The sequence below is a fragment of the Carassius gibelio genome, chromosome A13 (assembly GCF_023724105.1).
Source record: "Carassius gibelio isolate Cgi1373 ecotype wild population from Czech Republic chromosome A13, carGib1.2-hapl.c, whole genome shotgun sequence".
Lineage (NCBI taxonomy): Eukaryota > Metazoa > Chordata > Actinopteri > Cypriniformes > Cyprinidae > Carassius > Carassius gibelio.
Window position 1 is genome coordinate 19593338 of NC_068383.1, and position 19988 is coordinate 19613325.

Genomic DNA, 19988 nt, shown 5'->3' on the forward strand with positions numbered 1-19988 from the left:
TAGAATTATAACACACTAACTAGCAGAAGTGTTTGTGGGCAGGTCAGACTCTGTTCATATTTCCTGGGCAGGCGTGGATTATGCAAATGTCTTACGATGTATACCAGTAAGAGGCAAAAGATTCGAAAATATAACGACTCGTTAAGGCGAATGAGTCGACTTTCTCTTTTGAGAGACAATATCTTTATTTATCATGCACTTTTTTGATTAACAATTTTCATTTAAGGATAGCTACGTTATAAACTACAAAAAGAGATATTTTTCAAAAACCCATATGACCTGCTCTTTAAGATACACCTATTGATTTTTCATTGGTAGCATTTCCACAGAGCAAGTAATGCAGGGGTCATATTATGAATCAGGTCATTCCTCATGCTTGATTAGGTGATTTCTGTTTTTAAAGAAAGTTTTTAGCTGTTAATAATTGCATTTGAGATTTAAAGGTAAAATAAATAAATGAAAATAAATGTCAGGACACAATTATGCCTTCAGAAAGGTAACCGTTTAATTTTTACATCACTAGAAAGAATGTCTACATTAATTTATTGTTTAGTATTATTATTATTATTATTATTTTTATTTTTTATTTTTTGGTAAAAAAAAAATATCAGTTATAAATTTTTTACGTTTTTGTTTACTAACATGTATAGAACACAAATGTTATTGTTTTTCGAATGACCCCTGGACTTGTGCCATTGCATGTTTTCCAAGCACAAGTAATAAGCTATAATTTTTTGTTTTAAATACATGTTATTTTCATTGATATCTAATAGTGTTTTGTCTGTTGCATTTGTTTCTCCTTGTTTTATTGTTTTGCCCATTTTATTTATTCATAGGTTTGCTGCTGCTATGCATTTTAAGTGCTCTGCAGCTGAACTTCTCTCTGGCAATTAAGCAGATCTTATGTTATTCAATGTGTAAGTGCAGTGATGGTGTTTAACAACACATCGGGTACATTTTTCCCCCCACCATGATAGAGCTGACTAATTTACTAATCAGATTAATGTCTATTATGCATCCGCCTCAAGGTGGGAACTTAATTTGGCTGTAATCTCTAAGAGACCCTTCAGCTTCCTGACAATCAGGCTGATGCTATTGTCTGATTTCTTGTGCATACAAACCACTCCCAGTAAAAGGGTCTGTGAATATAAACCCCAGCACGTTTCGTTCAGCACCTCTGAGTGCTTTTGTTTTCCATTTCCTGTTCGCACGTTTTGTGACAGCTTCTCAAAATGTTGCTTCTGATTATGCGCGTGAGACAAGCCAAACCATTCTGTCTCAAAAATGTCAATTGGCTCTGACTGATTTTCATTTGAGCTGTCTTCTCCCAACACGGCATTGATTTCTAATGAGAGAGCTGAGTAAACACTGTCATCTGAGGAAATACATACACTGATTATAAACTTCCCTATACTGAGGGAAATGATGGCTCACAGATATCTGTCCGCTCGCTCGGTCCCCAATGAAAAATATAGAGTGGCAGATTTGTTACTTCATTGGACTAATTGAGTGTGACAGGCAAAGAGCAAGGAAGAGGGAGGGTGATAAAGCAGCACGCAGAAGCTGCCAAAGGCCACACTGGCAGGACAAGCTCACCCCAGGTGCTCATGGGGGTTTTATAGGATGACTAGTGTTTGGATGAGCAGTGATGCCGCTGAGGCCAGCCAGGCATGGGAAGACGGGAGACTGCAGAGGAAGAAAGGCCAATGATCACTCAGACTTATGAGCCTTGGCGAGGCCACAGCTTGGGGCAATGTGTCATAAACATGGCTAAATATTCACTTTCATTAACTGAGCATGCATTTGAAGCAGCATACATCATGTTACTAAAGAAATCTCGATTGTTTGAGCAAACATTATGGAGATATTAAATTAATAGAATTATAGAACATAATAATAAAATTATATTTATTTGTTGTTATTGCTACCGAAAGACCAGTTCTCAGATACATCAAATGAATGATTATAAAATGCTCAGATTATTGCCAAAAAGCTGTTCTGTTCTGTAATGTAATTGTGTCTTGCAAAGAAAATGAAATAATTCAATCTATAGTCTCACATAGTCATATAGTCTTTGGGGCAGCTGTGGCCTAATGGTTAGAGAGTTAGACTTGTAACCTGAAGATAGCCAGTGAATAACCAATGCTCTCTTCCACCCTCAATACCACGACTGAAGTGAAACCCTTGAGCAAGGCACCAAACCCCCAACTGCTCTGAGTGTGTGTTCACTACTGTGTGTGTACACTTGAGCCCCTTTCACACTGATATTCTGGAAAATACACGGGTAATGTGTCCTGGCAATTGCTCCCGGGTCGCTAGATTTGCACTTTCACACTGCCAGTGATTACCCGTAATATGTGCGCACGTTAACACACAACCCCTAGGATCCCGTAAAGACACGTGACATCAGGGCGTGACGTGTAATGACGTGTATCAGAACATCTACATAACTCTTTCAGCAGCGTGGACGGCGTTGGGATGTTAGTTAACTGTAAGTATTTCCAACTTATTTTTACTTTTAAGCAAAATAACAAAAAATAAATGAATACCAGGGCCTTGAATCACGTTCAGTCTGTTTTTGTATGTTGTGTGCGCATAAGGATGCGCAGGAGTGCATATGTTGCTGGCTGCAATTCACTTAATGAGTGAACAAGATAATAACAGAGTTTCTGAATTCTACATATAGCCCCTTTAACCCTTTGGAGTCAATGAGTTATAAGTCATTTTCTCCTTATAACCCCGAAGAGAACTTAAATTACACTTTCAGTTTTGATCGTACAGATAAGAGCAATACATCAATCAAATCTGTAAAGGGTCTACTTTTTTGTATACAGACATAATAACAACAAAACTTAGTACATTTATAAAATAAAGATAACAAACAAGGTGTGCTGTCTGCAGCCTTTGTCTGTGAAAACTTCTCCAGGCCCCAAAAATATCCTTAGACCTTAAGACATAAAAATGAGAATAATGTATCACTATGCTGTAAAAAATAAAGGTTCTTTATTGGTGTCATTGGTTTCATGAAACATGAACATGTCAATGGAACATGAAAGTTTTTTTTTTTTTTTTACACTAAGAAAAATGGTTATTTTAGAAACCTAACTTAAATGTTCTTTGGGGGAACCCAAATGGATCTATATCACTGAAAATATGCGAGACCTTCTCTTTTAGCATTGTAAAAGTATCTAATTTAATAATGCTGGCGTACTGCTGTGAGACATCAAGGTAAATACCAGTGCATTTTGTTTACAAAATAAATGAAATTCAATCTTGATTTTTAAGCCCAGTAATACTTTAATGTACCAGACAGTAAAAGGCACTTTAAGGCCTTTAAGGGAGCAGCTTATTAGAGAGGAAATAAATAAGCATCATCTGAGCAATCAGTGCCATCTCTCCCTCTTTTTGCTTCACTTTTTATTTCTCACACTTGCACTCACAGTCTCCCACTTTCTTTTTCACAGTCCCAGGCTTTATTACAGGTCAGCATCCATCCTGGGTCTGTTGTCTAATTAAAAAGACACAGCCAAAATGAACCCTGGTCAAAAAGAAAATAAACACACATAGCCCAGAGATCAGTGTAACCAAAAATTTTAAAAATAAGTGGTTTCTAACAAGTTCATCAAGACAAAGCTTTGAAGTTGTGTCTGAAAGTTTACAAAATGTTAAAAGCCTTTATGTTTGAAGGCTGTCACAATAAGATTGATATAGGTTAAATTTTGTTTGGACCCCCCGAAAAAAAAAAAAAATGTTGAACGACATGATGGTGAGTAAATGACAGAATTTTCCTTTTCGGACTGAACGAACCCTTTAAGAGTTAAGAGACAGAAAAACAGACAGCCTGACAGAAATGGCAAAGTGATACATGAGACATGAAAGTAGCACTGATATGTTGCCTTTGTGTCAATAAAATCCACCCAATCTTTGTCTGTATCTATGTGGGTTAATAGCACTGTGTGCAAAGAAGATATGTTTCAGTTCCATCCTACCATTGCTCCTCAAAACTGACGTGTTATCAGGGCAGGACTTAGCGGACCGGGGCCCCTGGGCTTGAGGTTATGTTTGGGCCCTATAAACTACAAATCCCTTCAACTAGAACATCATTATGGAGTAATACAAAAATACACAAAAAGAAAAAAGAAAGAAAAGAAAGAGTGCTCAAAACTCTTCAGGTCGCATACAGTATATCATCCTCTGTAAAGAAATGAGACTTTATATGAATATATGAGATTTTATCTTTCTTAATGTACGCTCTTTTGAGCTAAATGCTTAATGGAGCTGTTTAAAGTAGCCTTTAGATTTTAATCGACGCAGATGCGATTCAATACATGTGTCCTTCTTCTATGTGAAATAATCATGAATACCAGTTTATGCTGTTTAAATTATGGCCTCAAATGTAATAGTTGGAAGCTGTTAGCCCATCTGGCCCTTTTAGCCCCTGTGTGTGCAGTGGAAATGCGGCTAATAATTTCTTAATGGCGTAACTGAATAAATAAAACAATTGTAAGCGGCCAAAGGTGAGCCCTACAAAGCAGAGCCCATGGGTACACACAAGCCCAATGGTAAGTCCGACCATGCTTGTTACTCTAAACTTATGTAAGTTTGTCAGATAGCACAAAGGCCGGAGTAAAAGAAAATAATAGGCCACTCTATCAAGAGACTAAACAACTTCAAGCCAAGTATATTTAGAATACTAAGTTAAACTGTTCTTACATTCCTTGAACAAAAGATTTAATAAAAGTATAGGCAAAATATAATTTGACTTGTTCTGATAAGTACATTAATTATACAAAGTATACCCTTTTATAGAAGTATATTAATACTAATTGTTTTAGCAGCAGCATAAACCAGTCATCTGTAATTCATTGCCAAGGTAGTAACATCAAGTGTTATAAATGTAAAAAAATAAAATATAAAAAGATTTAATTTACGATGTTAAAACCTGTGGAAACGCATCATCAGTTTGTGAAAAGGGTCCATATTTGACTCTCAGTACCATAACACATGAATGAGAATCAGGTATTTCAGAAATAAAGTGAATTCAGTCAAAACAGACTGGAGGTCTGTGCCAAGTGGTGGATGGGGCTTGCAAGCCCTAAAGCCAATTAAAATTTTGATGAAACCATAACTCAGGTTTATGCATTGACATTATGTAGGCTTGACTAACAAACTCCACAGCAGCTTCTCACACTATCTCTCTCTCTCCTTTTTCAACCATTTCATTTCCCTTTATTTTCCTTTCTCTTATGTCATCTTCTAAAATATACAGTTGCATTTCTTCTTCTAGTTGAATGAGGCTTACCCAAATTAGCCACCAAATTAGGCACCATGGGATGGGTGTGCGGCTATTTAAATAATGTCAGGGCCTGTGAAGAGAAGGAGGGAGCAGACAAGCAGACTAATAACCACATTTCAGCAACATGGCACTCTCACTCTGTCTTTCTCTCCCCTTTCCCTCTCTCTCTCTCTCTCTCTCATGTTCTCTCTCTCTGAAGAAAATTATTTCTTGGACTAAAAATACCCATATCCCTGCCAAAAATACTTTCATCTCCAAGCACCAAAGATGTTCTAATTCATTAAGAGCTCCCCCACTGAATGAACCCCAAGTGAAGGAGAGAACAAATAAATTAAGGATCGAGCATTAATTAAACGGAATAGCCACGCTGATGTCAACACAAAGCTTGTCACGTGTTTTCAACATATTATTTGGCAATGTGAAGGGAGCATCTATACTGCACACTCCTGGCGAATTCTCGTTTAGTTCGGGGGGCCGCTCTCAAGGATCATCTAACACTGGTTTATCCAAATGCCTGTGGAGTCTTTTACCAATGGTGTTTAAAAATGTCATCACACTGTTTTTGTCAGGGATAATATGGCCAATTAGTGTGAACACAGACCAAGGATGATAAAAAAAAGCACAAATTGCAGGCCGTGCTTTGGATGGAGTTCATTCAGGAGTACAATAATTTATAGAAGTGAGCAGCACTCTGGCATTTTAGGCCCATTAATTCTTAATTGTTTACAGAGGAATTTGTTTATGTCTCTGCAAACACCACTGTGGTTGTTTGTGTGGCTTCAAAACACACAGGCGATGCATTACTGAACGAAAATGCAAATTGAAGCCTAAAAAACATAAATGATTGTTAAATGACTGTCAAATGGCCTTGATTAATTCAGTTAACCATTAGAAACCTTTTGATCTGTTTCCACATCTTAATGAGCACCATCTCACTGTATATTTTTGCATTGGTGAGCATGAGTTTCTAGTTTAACTGGTCACTGGTTAGCTGGAAAGTCTTTGATTGTGTCACATGTGATTTTCCCTTGTGGTTCCTGGTGCATTGCAAAAGTCATAAAAAAACACTATGCTTTTTGCCTTTTCTAGAAAGCTTGTAAAGGAAAATTATTAATATTCAGCCTTGAAGCTTTATATTTAAGGTTACATTGAGTCAAGTCCATTTTCTGCAGTAAAGAACATAAAGCATGAGATACAGTATCCAACTTTCATTTCTTTTGAAACAAAGCAAGCAATATAAAGGGGTGTATATTATTAAGGGGAGAACCTGCATTTGAACCTCCACTGAAAACTGTGCTGACTTACTGTTTTTGGATTTTCCCCTCTCTCTCCTGAGACCCGGCATATCCAGTCCATACAGCTTCCTGCATGTTTGTTGGGTGTTTATGTTAACGAAGCTATCAGCGCTTATCACAGTCATCAGTACCACACTGTGACACCCAGATATGCAAGGGCATTCTCATCAAGAGTGCAAGCACACACAGCCATATTAATGACAGAGCTGTTTTTATAAACCAATGTAAAGAAGAATATTGCATTTTTATCAAGCCAACCATCTACTAATCTTTGGCCACTGATGCAGAGTGTATGAGATACATTTTGCTTCAGTAAACATTGCAGACCATATAGAGACCAAAACACCATAGACTCAAGATTATTCACTAAATAATATTTTTGGTATGCTGATTGTAGTCCAAAGCTAGCTTTACTTTTAATGTTTTTATTTTAATATATTAGGTGCATAGGAAAAATAAAAGCAAAAGATCACACAAAAATTATGAATCCCACACAATGCTAATTGAATTCCTGTTTAAACAATGCCTGATAAATGTTGTGTTAAAATTAGTCAGCAGTGTGCATATTAAAATGTAACATATATTTGTTTGATTTACCATAAGAACTTCATTTAAATCGTGCAACAGAGTTTTTGGTTTTTAATAACAGCGACGAGGCTCAAAATAAAGTACCTTTCTCACACAGTGTTGCTTTTGCATACCTCATGATTTCTAACTGCTAACAGTACATTACAACAACAAAAAATATAAATTAAAAAAAGAATAATAAACATTTACTTGGTCTACATTTCTATAGTGAAAGTGTGTGTGTGTGTAGATATGTTTGAAACTGCCAAAAGATGTCTTGTAAGATGTAGGGTTATGCTTGGGGTGTAGTCATGATATTTGACTTTATTTAAGAACCACCATCACAGTGTGAATCACCGTCATAGCTCAAATTGTCTGATCTAGGTCTCCACCTAGTGCCCATTACATGATATTGCGGTTAGTTATTTTGTACATCCTATATACCAGGCTTATTCAAATCTTGTCCTGGAGGGCCAGTGCACTGCAGAGTTTAGCTCCAACCCTGATCAAACACTAACAATCATCATTACTTCTATTAATTTACATTTACTGTTCAATTTAGATTAAAAACTAGAAGTTGCTGTAATTCTACTCAATAATGAGTTTTAGCTTCGCTTGGAGTCCCAGCATCAATTTACAGACACATGCAAGTAATCTGACCTCCTGCTGACTGCAGTGACACAGCATGCAATCTAATGACAAACTAATGACACAGTCTCCTGGCAACAGAGGACGCTGATGATTACACCTGTGGCTGCCATCTGCATAATCCCACTTCTATAAGAGAGATTCAGCGTTTACGGAAAGATTTTCTGTTTATTGGTTTATTGTTTGCTTTTATAAATCATTAATGGAGGAGGAACCAGAACCTTATTGTGTAAGACTTCTTCAGGCTCCCTGTGTGAGTTCAGATGAAGTGAGCAGGTGGCTGTGCAGGCGTATGAATCTGCCCTGTGGGAAAGGTCCAGAGGGAAGGGATGACTTTGAGAGCATGGTTGAGACAGATAGACGTGCGTTCTCCAAATTCAATCGTGGAGCCCAGCTGCCTGATGAAAGAGCTCCTCTGGCACCGCTGCGTGGCGATGTGTCTCTAATAGATCCGTGCTCCGGTCAACTGAGTGCAGGGGCACAGGTGCATCTGGAGGCAAAAAGCAGAACCCCATTCATCGACACGGTTTACACTGCATCCGATCTGTGGGTTCCAGCAGGAGTGCGAGACAGGCCTCAGACTCCCCCAACCAGACCTTCGGCTCTGATATATGACATGTCCGAGCACAAGAGGTGGAACTCCAGGATGAAGGCAAACCTCGGTGGTAACTGCAATCTTTTTTTGTTATACGAGTTTGGGCTGACTGCAGCAGTGTGTAACAAAAAAACAATTTAACAGTATTAGACTCTTACATATTTATTAACAAAAATTCCACCTACAGGTTGGACAAGTGCCCAGAGTATTAAACACCCCTCTCAGGACAACCATGAAATGAATGCGGTCAGTCATAGACATGCTCAATTATTCATCCCTGCTACTGTAATAATACTCCTATATGCTGTTTGTTTGAAGCTTTAGAACTTTTCTATTTACATTTAGTAATTTAGCAGCAGTGTTAGGCCGTAACTAATTAATAGTAACTCAGTTACTGTAATAATATTACTTTTTGCAGTAACTAGTAGTGTGACTAATTACTAATAAGTTTTCAGTAATAATATTACAGTTACCATCCATAAAACAGCTTAAATACCTTTGAAACCTCAACCCTGCTGATTTAAAATCCAATAATCAAATAATTCCTAGATTTCTTTTCTTAATATTCATGACTCACGCATGCATGTGATGTCCCCAGTGCAGCAGACAAGCTTGGAATATGGAAAAGCTTACATTCAGCAATACAATATTGTGGCTTTACTTTACTCTGGCATTACTTCCCACCCACAGCATTCTGATCAACATGCATGTGATACATTATATTACAATAATTAAAAATCTTTTTGAAAAAAATGAAACAGTTTCTTACAAACTTATGTGATTTGATAAAATACATAATGAAATATAACCGTATATGGGTAACTGAGAAATTACAATTAGCTTCAAGCTACACATGATAATAAAAAAAATATTAATACAACACTTCTACTTGAATGTCACTATCAGTCACCACTGAGTGTTTGAAATAACTTCTGACTGTGATCCAATGTGGATTTTGCTCAAATGATGAGAAATGAGGCAGAAATATGTTCTTAATAATATTCTAGAATAACTTTATTTGGAAGATACACAGTTACAACTTCAGTGGGGTGTGAAGAAAAAGTAATGTAATTAGTAGTGTAATTATTTACTGTTGCTAGAAAGTATTAAGTAAAGTAACACTATTACTTTTGAAAGGATTGACTAGTAATGAGTAATATATTAACAACACTGTTTAGCAGATGCTTTTATCCAAAGTGACTTACAAATGAGGACAACTGGAAGCAATCAAAATCAACAAAAGAGCAATGATACACAAGTAAACTATAACAAGTCTCAGTTTGTGAAAAACTCCTCCCTCCCATAGACGCTGCATTAGAAACACCCACGCATATTTTTTTATTTTTTATTTTTTGATGCAGAGGTTATAATACAAAGAATAGTGTTATAAATGTACATACATTTAAAAGTACAAAAACAAATAATAATAATAAAACTTCTATTTATCCACTAACTTTAAATCACATCTTATTTACTTTTAATAATTTATACAGTGTGCTACACTAATTAGGGTGTCTCTGATGCACATCACAGCACACGATCCGTTCTCATCATGTAACAGGATCTTCAGAAATTGAGTTACAGTGTGAAAGGGGCTGAATTATCTGCCTCCATTGACGCTCGTTGGTTTCTCGCATGACCCAATCAGAGCTCTGTGCGCGTCCCCTGAGGAACAGTTACGTTGGAGACAACAAACACTTTTGAACCCAAACACTTTGTATCTATTCGAATGGTTCCACTGATGGTGAATTAGTAGCTGAGTGCCGTGATCATGAAGCGGTCGGTCCAGTGCGCTCCTCCGGCTGTGGTTGTGGGATCTGAAGGCTGGAGGGATGCCGAGGACCTTCTGCGTCAAACTCACGCAGATCAACTGCACTCATCGACACGCTGCTGCAGCCACAGAGCTGGGACATTTACCTCCAGACTTCCTCAGTTAACAGCTTACAGTGTGAACAGCAGCGTCGATGAGGAGCACAATGAGAGTGACTCGGAAAAGAAAGAGGAATTACGATTTCAATTCATTGGAAGTATGGTAATGTAGCTACATCAGAAGTCGAAACAGTGGCTGATTTGTTACAAAACAATAATCAAGCAGCGATTTGCCTATATGCGATTATAAAACTGATAGTACTGATTTTACAGCACAAAAATTAAATATGCAAATTAAATGAGCTGGAATTTAATAGTTCACTCAAAAATGAACATTCTGTCATCATTTACTTATGTTGCTCCAAACCCACTTTTCTGCATTCCTAGAAACATAAAAGGAGAAAAGGACAATAATTGTAGCCTTTGCTTATATACATGCAGGTACTGTACTATGAATGCGGATTGAGCTTTTAATCTTCAAAAACAAAAGCACCATAAAGGTATCAAACATTTGTTTATACAATTTGTGCTTCTATATTCTCAGAATTTAAACTAGTTTTGTGCAAGGAACAGACCTTATTATTCATTCCTTAACTTCTGCCTTCTCCTTGGCACATCTATGAGAGGAATAGCGATGCTCAATTTCTGAATTAATTGTTATGTTTTTGATAAGTTGGACTAACTGAATAATTTGTTTATGATTTGAACTGATCTGTCTCTTAAGTTTAACTTACTGACCCCATGACCCTGTTTACATGAAGATTATTTAACAAGGTTTGGGAGGAACATACAGGTTATCCAACCAATCAGCATGGGGAGAGGCCTGTGTTTATAGCTGTTCCTCACCTCTGTTCCGAGACGCTCCAACGCCTGGTTCCTATCCCAGTCAAGGACTGCGGAGTACTCTGGGTTTGGGCCAAATTCTGAGCTTGGAGTCTTCCCTCGGACAGCACGCCAAATATACTGTACATGTCTGTTTCTCAATCCAAACTTTTGTTATGGCATCATATGTAGCATAAAGCGCATGCATAGAGTCATCAACTACTTTTATTATAGCTTACTTTTATGGTGCTTTTGCATATATATATATATATATATATATATATATATATATATATATATATATATATATATATATATTATTTTTTTTTAACAAGGGTTCAGTCCATGTTCATTATCAAAAGAGCTAAAACTAGTGTATTCTTTAAATTATCCCTTTTGTGCTCTTTGGAAGAAAGAAAGAATTGAAAGAAAGAATGAACTTAACTTATATATTATATTTCCCTATTTTGTCACTCTTTTATATGGGACATTTGCTAAATTATTGCCATCTTTCCACTGTGTCTCTGTACTATCCCTTTATAGGATGCAGAACCATCTGTTCTTTCTGCAAGTCCAGCAGCTCGACGATACATCTACACCTCTGCAGCCCAAAGGTCTGATTAGTTGCTCTAAAAACTCTCTTAACAGCACAGCTACCACATTTTATTTCGCAAGACTCTCTCAACTTGACCAAATTTTTGAAAGATTTGTCTTTTTATCATTTGTCTCTTTATACATTTGACAGGCACTTTTATCCAATACTTATAGAGCATTCAAGGTGTACTTCGGGGTATACATTTTGTCAATATATGTGTTCCCTGGCAATCAAACCCTTGACCTTGCCATTGCTAGAGCCATAGTAACACCTATGCTGATGCAAAGATTATATGCTGAAACAAAACAAAACAAAAATGTATAAATAGCTTATCGGTCATTTGATCACTTATCTTTCTTGCTATAATTTCAACTGAAATCAATGTGTCATGTCCATGTATTTATTTGTTTATTTGTTATCAACCAAAAGCCAATGTGCCAGCTGAGTGTTTATAAACATGTGATTGTAATATGCTTTGGTATAGAGCTTATGAGGATGTAGACTGGGACTTCAAGTTACCTCCTCGCCACAAACCACCCTCAACTACTCTGGAGAAAATGGCTGACCCTGTGAGTCAACGTTTTGTGTTGAAGCGATACCACAGCAGACCTGAGCTTTGGCAGGTGAGTCTGCTGCACTGGATGTGAGGTTACTTCCAGTGAAGATCTGAGACATTAAAGGAACAGTTCACCCAAAAATGTAAATTTGCTGAGGATTTTGTCACCCTCAGGCCATCCAAGATATCAATAATTGTATTTCTTCATGAGAACAGATTTTGAGAAATGCAGCATTACATCACTTCCTATGCAGTGAATGGGTGCCGTCAGAATGAGAGTCCAAACTGCTTATAAAAACATCACAATAATCCACAAGTAATCCACATGACTCCAGGCAATATATCAATACAATGTTCTAACTGCAAACTGTTGCTTTCAGCTAAAACAATTAATCAGTAGAGAAATACAAGTGAAAACAGTTCTTAGCAAACATGTTGGTGTATTTTAATTGTTTTTTTTTATGTGGATTTGTTTGTTAACACAGCTTTTTTGCTTCACAAGATGTTAATTGATGAATGTGGATTACTTGTGGATTATTGTGATGTTTATTTCTGCTGTTTGAACTCTCATTCTGATGGCACCCATTCACTACAGAGGATCCATTGGTGAGCAAGGGATGTTATGCAGCATCTCTCCAAATCTGTTGCTATGAAGAAACAAACTCATCTAAACCATGGATGGCCTGAGGGTGAGTAAAATTTCAGCATTTTTGAATGAACTATTTATTTAAGAGAGATTTTCCTTGCTTTCAGGCCATTGGATCCCATTGGAACAAACATCAGTTACGTGCCACATTTAATGCAAGGAAACCCATCAGCTTGTATGTGATTTAAATAATCTTTTATTTTTTATTTTTTATTTTATTTTAGATTGATCAATTCTAAGAGTCTGAGCCTTAAGTGTACAAACACGATTCAAAAAAGTTGGGACACTGTACAAATTGTGAGTAAAAAAGGAATGGAATAATTTACAAATCTCATAAACTTATATTTAATTCACAAAAGAACATAGATAACATATCAAATGTTGAAAGTGAGCCATTTTTGAAATGTCATGCCAAATATTGGCTCATTTTGGATTTCATGAGAGCTACACATTCCAAAAAAGTTGGGACAGGTAGCAATAAGAGGCCAGAAAAGTTAAATATACATAGAAGGAACAGCCGGAGGACCAATTTGCAACTCATTACGTCAATTGGCAACATGATTGGGTATAAAAAGAGCCTCTCAGAGTGGCAGTGTCTCTCAGAAGTCAAGATGGGCAGAGGATCACTGCGGCGAAAAATAGTGGAGAAATATCAGAAGGGAGTTTCTCAGAGAAAAATTGCAAAGAGTTTGAAGTTATCATCATCTACAGTGCATAATATCATCCAAAGATTCAGAGAATCTGGAACAATCTCTGTGTGTAAGGGTCAAGTCCGGAAAAACCATACTGGATGCCTGTGATCTTCGGGTCCTTAGACGGCACTGCATCACATACAGGAATGCTACTTTAATGGAAATCACAACATGGGCTCAGGAATACTTCCAGAAAACATTGTCGGTGAACACAATCCAACGTGCCATTCGCCGTTGCCGGCTAAAACTCTATAGGTTAGAAAAGAAGCCATATCTAAACGTGATCCAGAAGCGCAGGTGTTTTCTCTGGGCCAAGGCTCATTTAAAATGAACTGAGGCAAAGTGGAAGACTGTTCTGTGGTCAGACGAATCAAAATTTGAAGTTCTTTTTGGAAAACTGGGATGCCATGTCATCCGGACTAAAGAGGACAAGGACAACCCAAGTTGTTATCGGCTCTCAGTTCAGAAGCCTGCAACTCTGATGGTATGGGGTTTACAACATCATGTCTGCGTAGAAGAAGGATCCGTGTACTGAAATGGCCAGCCTGCAGTCCAGATCTTTTACCCATAGAAAACATTTGGCACATCATAAAGAGGAAGATGCGACAAAGAAGACGTAAGACAATTGAGCAACTAGAACCCTGTATTATACAAGAATGGGACAACATTCCTATTCCTAAACTTGACCAACTTGTCTCCTCAGTCCCCAGACGTTTTCAGACTGTTATAAAAAGAAGAGGGGATGCCACACAGTGGTAAACATGGCATTGTCCCAACTTTTTTGAGATGTATTGATGCCATGAAATTTTAAATCAACTTATTTTTCCCTTAAAATTATACATTTTCTCAGTTTAAACATTGATATGTCATCTATGTTGTATTCTGAACAAAATATTTGCATTCTGTTTTTATTCACAATTTGTACAGTGTCCCAAGTTTTTAGGAATCGGTTTTGCATATTTACAGATGTATATCAGATTATGTATTCAAAATTGTGTTGTCTCAATTGTTTTCTATTATGTTTTCAATTAACAGCACCAGTCCATGTCCAAAATCAGGCCATATACCTTTATACTGGTAAGCAGATGCAGAGATCTTAGAGAGTTCAAGTAAAATAATGAACATTACTAAACACACCTGTATATATTATAAATTCAAATCATGTCAGTTGTTTTCTTTAAGGCTTTGAATAATATTTGTGATCTCGCTGTACTGTACAGCGGTACGGTGGGCTCTGAGAACATGGATAGTGTGGACGTCCCAGGAGAGGACTTCATCCCTCTGACTGTTCTGCGCACCATAATACCTCCTCACACCCCTGCCAGCTAGTATGACTCTGATCTGTGTATCCGTATAAACATCAAAACTATTCTACAGAGCTTGTTATAATGAAGGTGTTTTGTTTTCTCTGTAGCAGAACTACTATACCTGGTTACACTGGAAAAGCCCGGTTTGACAGACCAAGGACCTCAGGTGTCAGTCTACCTTCTTTACCATATACTCCACAAACAGCAGGGTAAGTCAGTTCAGATTAAGATATTTTGCTTTGTCTGCTATGGACTGGCCATCCCTCCAGGACATTTCCCTGCCTAGGGCCTGAGACACTGGCACTTATTCCAGCCTCTCTGTGATTTGGGAAAGTGGTCTTACACTTCACTGTAAGACCACTTTGTCTCAGTAGGTGGCAGCAGTGCTTTGATTTTAAAAAGTTCTCCTGTAAGTTACCTTTTGTGGTCAACACCACAAAACTACACACATTCTCTGAAATAAGGCACTTAGTTTATGATTTTTTTTAAATAATAATATGAATTAATAATATATATATATATATATATATATATATATATATATATATATATATATATATATATATATATATATATATAGTGCTCCTGTGACTCAAGTGGTAGAGCATTGCGTTAGCAGCGCAAGGTTGTGGGTTCGATTCCCAGGAAATACATGTTGGGTAGCCTGAATGCACTGGAAGTCGCTTTGGATAAAAGCATCTGCTAAATGCATAATTTAATTTTTTATATATATATATATACACACACACACACACACATCTGGTCAGCTATCCTTGTGGGGACTCTCCATAGGCGTAATGGTTTTTATACTGTACAGACCGTATTTTCTATCGCCCTACACCAACACTACCCCTAAACCTAACCCTCACAGGAAACTTTCTGCATTTTTAGATTTCCAAGAAACTTCATTCTGTGTAATTTATTAGCTTGTTTACCGGTGGGGACCTCAATTTAGGTCCCCACCGTGACACGAGTCCCCATGAGTCTGTGTGTATTCAGGTTTATCCAACCAATCAGCATGGGGAGAGTCCCCACCAGAATAGGAAAACAAGTACACACATACACACACACACACACAGTGGGTACGGAAAGTATTCAGACACCCTTAAATTTTTTACAACTTTTTAAAAACACAGAATTGTTGACATTTTTGCACATTTACAAAACTGAAATATCACACTGTTCTAAGTATTCAGACCCTTTGATCAGTATTTAGCAGAAGCACCTTTTGATCTAATACAGCCATGAGTCTTTTTGGGAATGATGCAAGTTTTTCACACCTGGATTTGGGGATCCTGTGCCATTCCTCCTTGCAGATCCTCTCCAGTTCTGTCAGGTTGGATGGTAAACATTGGTGGACAGCCGTTTTCAGGTCTCCCCATTCAGGATGCTCAATTGGGTTTAAGTCAGGGCTCTGGCAGGGCCATTCAAGAACAGTTACGTAGTTGTTGTGAAGCCACTCTTATGTTATTTTAGCTGTGTGCTTAGGGTCAGTGTCTTGTTGGAAGGTGAACCTTCGGCCCAGTCTGAGGTCCTGAGCACTCTGGAGAAGGTTTTCATCCAGGACATCCCTGTACTTGGCCGCATTCATCTTTCCCTCGATTGCAAGTAGTCATCCTGTCCCTGCAGCTGAAAAACAGCACAGCAAAGGGTCTGAATACTTAGGACCATGTGATAGTTCAGTTTTTCTTTTTTAATAAATCTGCAAAAATGTCAATATGGGGTGCTGTGTGTACATTGAGGGAAAAAATGAACTTAAATGATTTTAGCAAATGGCTGCAATGTAACAAAGAGTGAAAAATTTAAAGGGGTCTGGGGTATACTGTGCATACATACACACACACATACACACACACACACTATAAAAACATTAATGGTGATCATATATAACTATCTAATGGATAATGCTAATAATTGAAGCCTAATGTTTGTCATTGCACCGATTTGTGTCAGGTTTTAGTGGTACAGTAGTAAACACCCCCTGTAGCATTAAGCACATCACAGGATCACTCTGAAGAGGCGTAAGAGTGTTCATTTATCTTCTGATCTCTTTCTCTGTTTCTGCCTTAGTATGTGCAATGTCAAACTTAGTTTTTTCAAGCTCCTGCATGTTCCCCTTCTGTCAGTGTCTGCCCTAGATTTACAGCTCTTCATCGCTCTGCAGCGTGTGTCTCTGACTGGAGGTGTGTGAACCGTGTCGTACAGCATCACTTAGTAGAACCCAACATGATGTGTATGGCTGAACAATGTTCAGGTCATCTCATAAAGCAGACAGGATGACTAAAGAATAGAAAGTGGAAGAGTATACTATAATTCTCCAGGAAAAATCATGAGGCATTGATATTTTCTGTGGGTTTCTAAAGAGTCAAATCAGAAAGACAGTACCGGGAACAAAACCAGACAGCTTTCTTCCACCCTCCGCCTGCAACGGCAAAAAGTCCTCGGCTTTCAGAATGAGTAGGAATGAATGAGGCATCTGCAGCTCAAGTAAAGAGGAAGAAGAAGGAGGAGGTGTTTGAGAGAAGCACTGGAGGAAAACCAAACTCCTCACCCAGGGACCGGGTGGTTTTTTGAAAACGTGTTTCCTAGCTGGACCACAGAAAAGCTGGTTTACCGTCTTTTTGGAGCAGACCTCTCCAGATGGCCCTATCCAGAGCTGAGCTGCTCTTGTTGCCGGTGGTAATCGTGGTTTTTGCTCAACCCAGATCCATTTTCCTGGAGTCACTGGTGTTCTGAAATCTGTTTCCTTTGCCGATAAAACAGGCCTCCCATCTCTTTTCCTTACAGCAGACAGTCAGCACCTTTACAGCTTCCTCTAACTCTCTCCTCTGTTTTATTTGGTGATAACTTAAATGTCTCCAAACCATTTTGGTTCCTCTGCAGCTTTGGCAACACTCAGTCAGACTCTGACATTGTTTGCTTTATGGAAAATCAGACACAAGTGAATGAAACTCCCTTTTCAAAACATTTATTGACACATAATGAGTCTATGGACTTTTTCCATCAACATCAACATTTTAGGTAAAAATGTATTGGGATAGGCTATATAAGAAAAATGTAGGCTATATTTTAGGTCATATGACTCTTCTCCAGTTCTTTTAAATGTAATTTTTTTTTAACTAAAAATGTCCTGCAGTGTGACAAATTATATATATATATATATATTACCTTATTGAATGAGAATGAGAATATTAACCCTCTCAGGCTCAAATTAAGTTTTAGTAACAAGTTTTTAGTACTCCAGATACATAAAATATGTATCTGGACTAATAAGGTGGTTAGTTTTTAACTGTTGCAAATCAGCAATGCCTGCCTTGAGAGGAATAAAATGAATCAGGTAACTCGATTTACTAACGTTTGTGCTCGTCAAATGACTGGTATTTGCGCCATTATTTAATGCTCCAAAAACATGTCTTGAAGCAGACGCTAATTTGGTAGATTGTGGCGGTCTTTATGGAAATGATACATAGTTTCTATGTTCTTTCATTTACGGTAAATCATTAAATCATCTGTAAATCACCCGCAGATATTTCACTCCTAATAGTGCTGGAATTGCGCTCTCTGCTCTCACGCTTATTTGCCCTGTTTAGTAAATCTTGCCCTATATAACTTATACACACACACACAAATTAGAGTATTATTTGAGATGTAAAGTAGGTATTGTAATTTTATGTTTAGTTTTTTCTCACTCAAATCATCTTAACATGCATATTGATTATGTCTTGTGGCTATGTGACTAAAACAGTGAGTATTTTAACATTCACAGATTCAAATGTTAAGTTTGGTGGTAATCAGAAATGCTTTTCTCATAATCAGGGTTCTGCCACATTTGCTGCTGATTGAATCCAGAATATTCCTTTAATTTGAACATTCCGAGTTTGACAAGTGTTCCATTTTTAGGAATGGTTCTGGTACCTGGAGCACCCTTGACTTCGGACACAAGGCTCCTCTGTCAGGAATGATCACTACTGTCCCACCGGGAAACCCTTTCCTTCATCCCAAAGCCCCGGTACTTTCCATGAAAAACCTGTAAAAGCACACACAGCATGTTCTTTATAAAGAGAAGAATAACTGATGAAGAAGTCTGGGATATGAAAGTCTCCTTTTTGATGAAATCTGTGTTTGCGAATAGATCTATAATGATGCTGTCGATGGCTGATTCTCCAAGCCCTGAATAATTAGATGCTTTATTAGCATAATTTCCCTTGATTTAGATGAGCGCTTCTGAAAATGTGGAGGTTATGCCATTGTCTTAAACATTCGGTATGGGTGTGTGTGGGCTTACATATTTGACTACTCACAGATCCTCTTTCGCATGCTTTTATTATTCTGGCTCATCCGAACAGCACTTTCAAACTGCTTGTGGAGCTTAAAGCTTCTTTGTGGTTATGCAGCAATAGCAATGCAAATAAAACCTAGCCTGTTATCATAAAAGAAAACAAAAGACATGCATTTCTCAAATGCTCTAGTTTTGCAGCCCAAGAACTGTGGTTTGGACAATAAAAGAGAGAATACCAGTGCAGCTTCACCTGCTTACAGGAAATAGGAACATGCTGGTTTCCTGTTTCCCCCTTTGTCGTCTTTGCGCTTCTGTGTTGAAAACAGTCCGCTCTGGAAGCGGCTCAGTCGAATCCAGCAGTTAAAGCAAACACTCATGATTGAAAAGTGCTCAAAACCAAACATTTTCTTTTCTAAAAGGCCTAAACGGTGTTCAACTTACAAATCTCACGTTGAACACACGGAGCTGCAGAAATAAGATGTCGTTCTAAGTTATGCTTTGCATGATGGGAAAACATTCTCTGTTTTCAGTTAGCTTGACAGCTGAGCCATGGTGGGAATAAAACCCTCTCTGTGGTATTTCCAGAGATGGAGATGTGGTTAACTGATAGCTAACGTCCATCCTGGGGCCAATAAAAGGGATCAGACTAGTCTTTTGTTTCAGGGTCTGAAGTGTTTTCTTTAAGGTGACCTTCAGCCCATCACTATGAGCCCATGTAAGACAAAGTGAAGGCCTTTCTAAAATAAGAAGGACTCAACAAATAGTTATTTAAACAGTCTCATATGTTACTGAGATTTTTCTAAGTATTTTTAATAATGAGA

The 19988-nt window shown here is 37.7% G+C and overlaps 1 protein-coding gene across 1 annotated transcript; it reads left to right on the top strand.

The window, feature by feature from the left end:
* The first annotated feature begins 7957 nt into the window (after positions 1-7957).
* Positions 7958-18921, top strand: LOC128026425 (spermatogenesis-associated protein 48). The gene is made up of 9 exons (XM_052613561.1): positions 7958-8471; positions 8589-8647; positions 11636-11706; positions 12172-12310; positions 12997-13064; positions 14617-14658; positions 14802-14909; positions 14996-15097; positions 18789-18921. Exons 1-9 carry the CDS (start codon positions 8009-8011, stop codon positions 18919-18921), a joined length of 1185 nt encoding a protein of 394 aa, XP_052469521.1. The 5' UTR covers positions 7958-8008.
* Positions 18922-19988: the final 1067 nt, after the last annotated feature.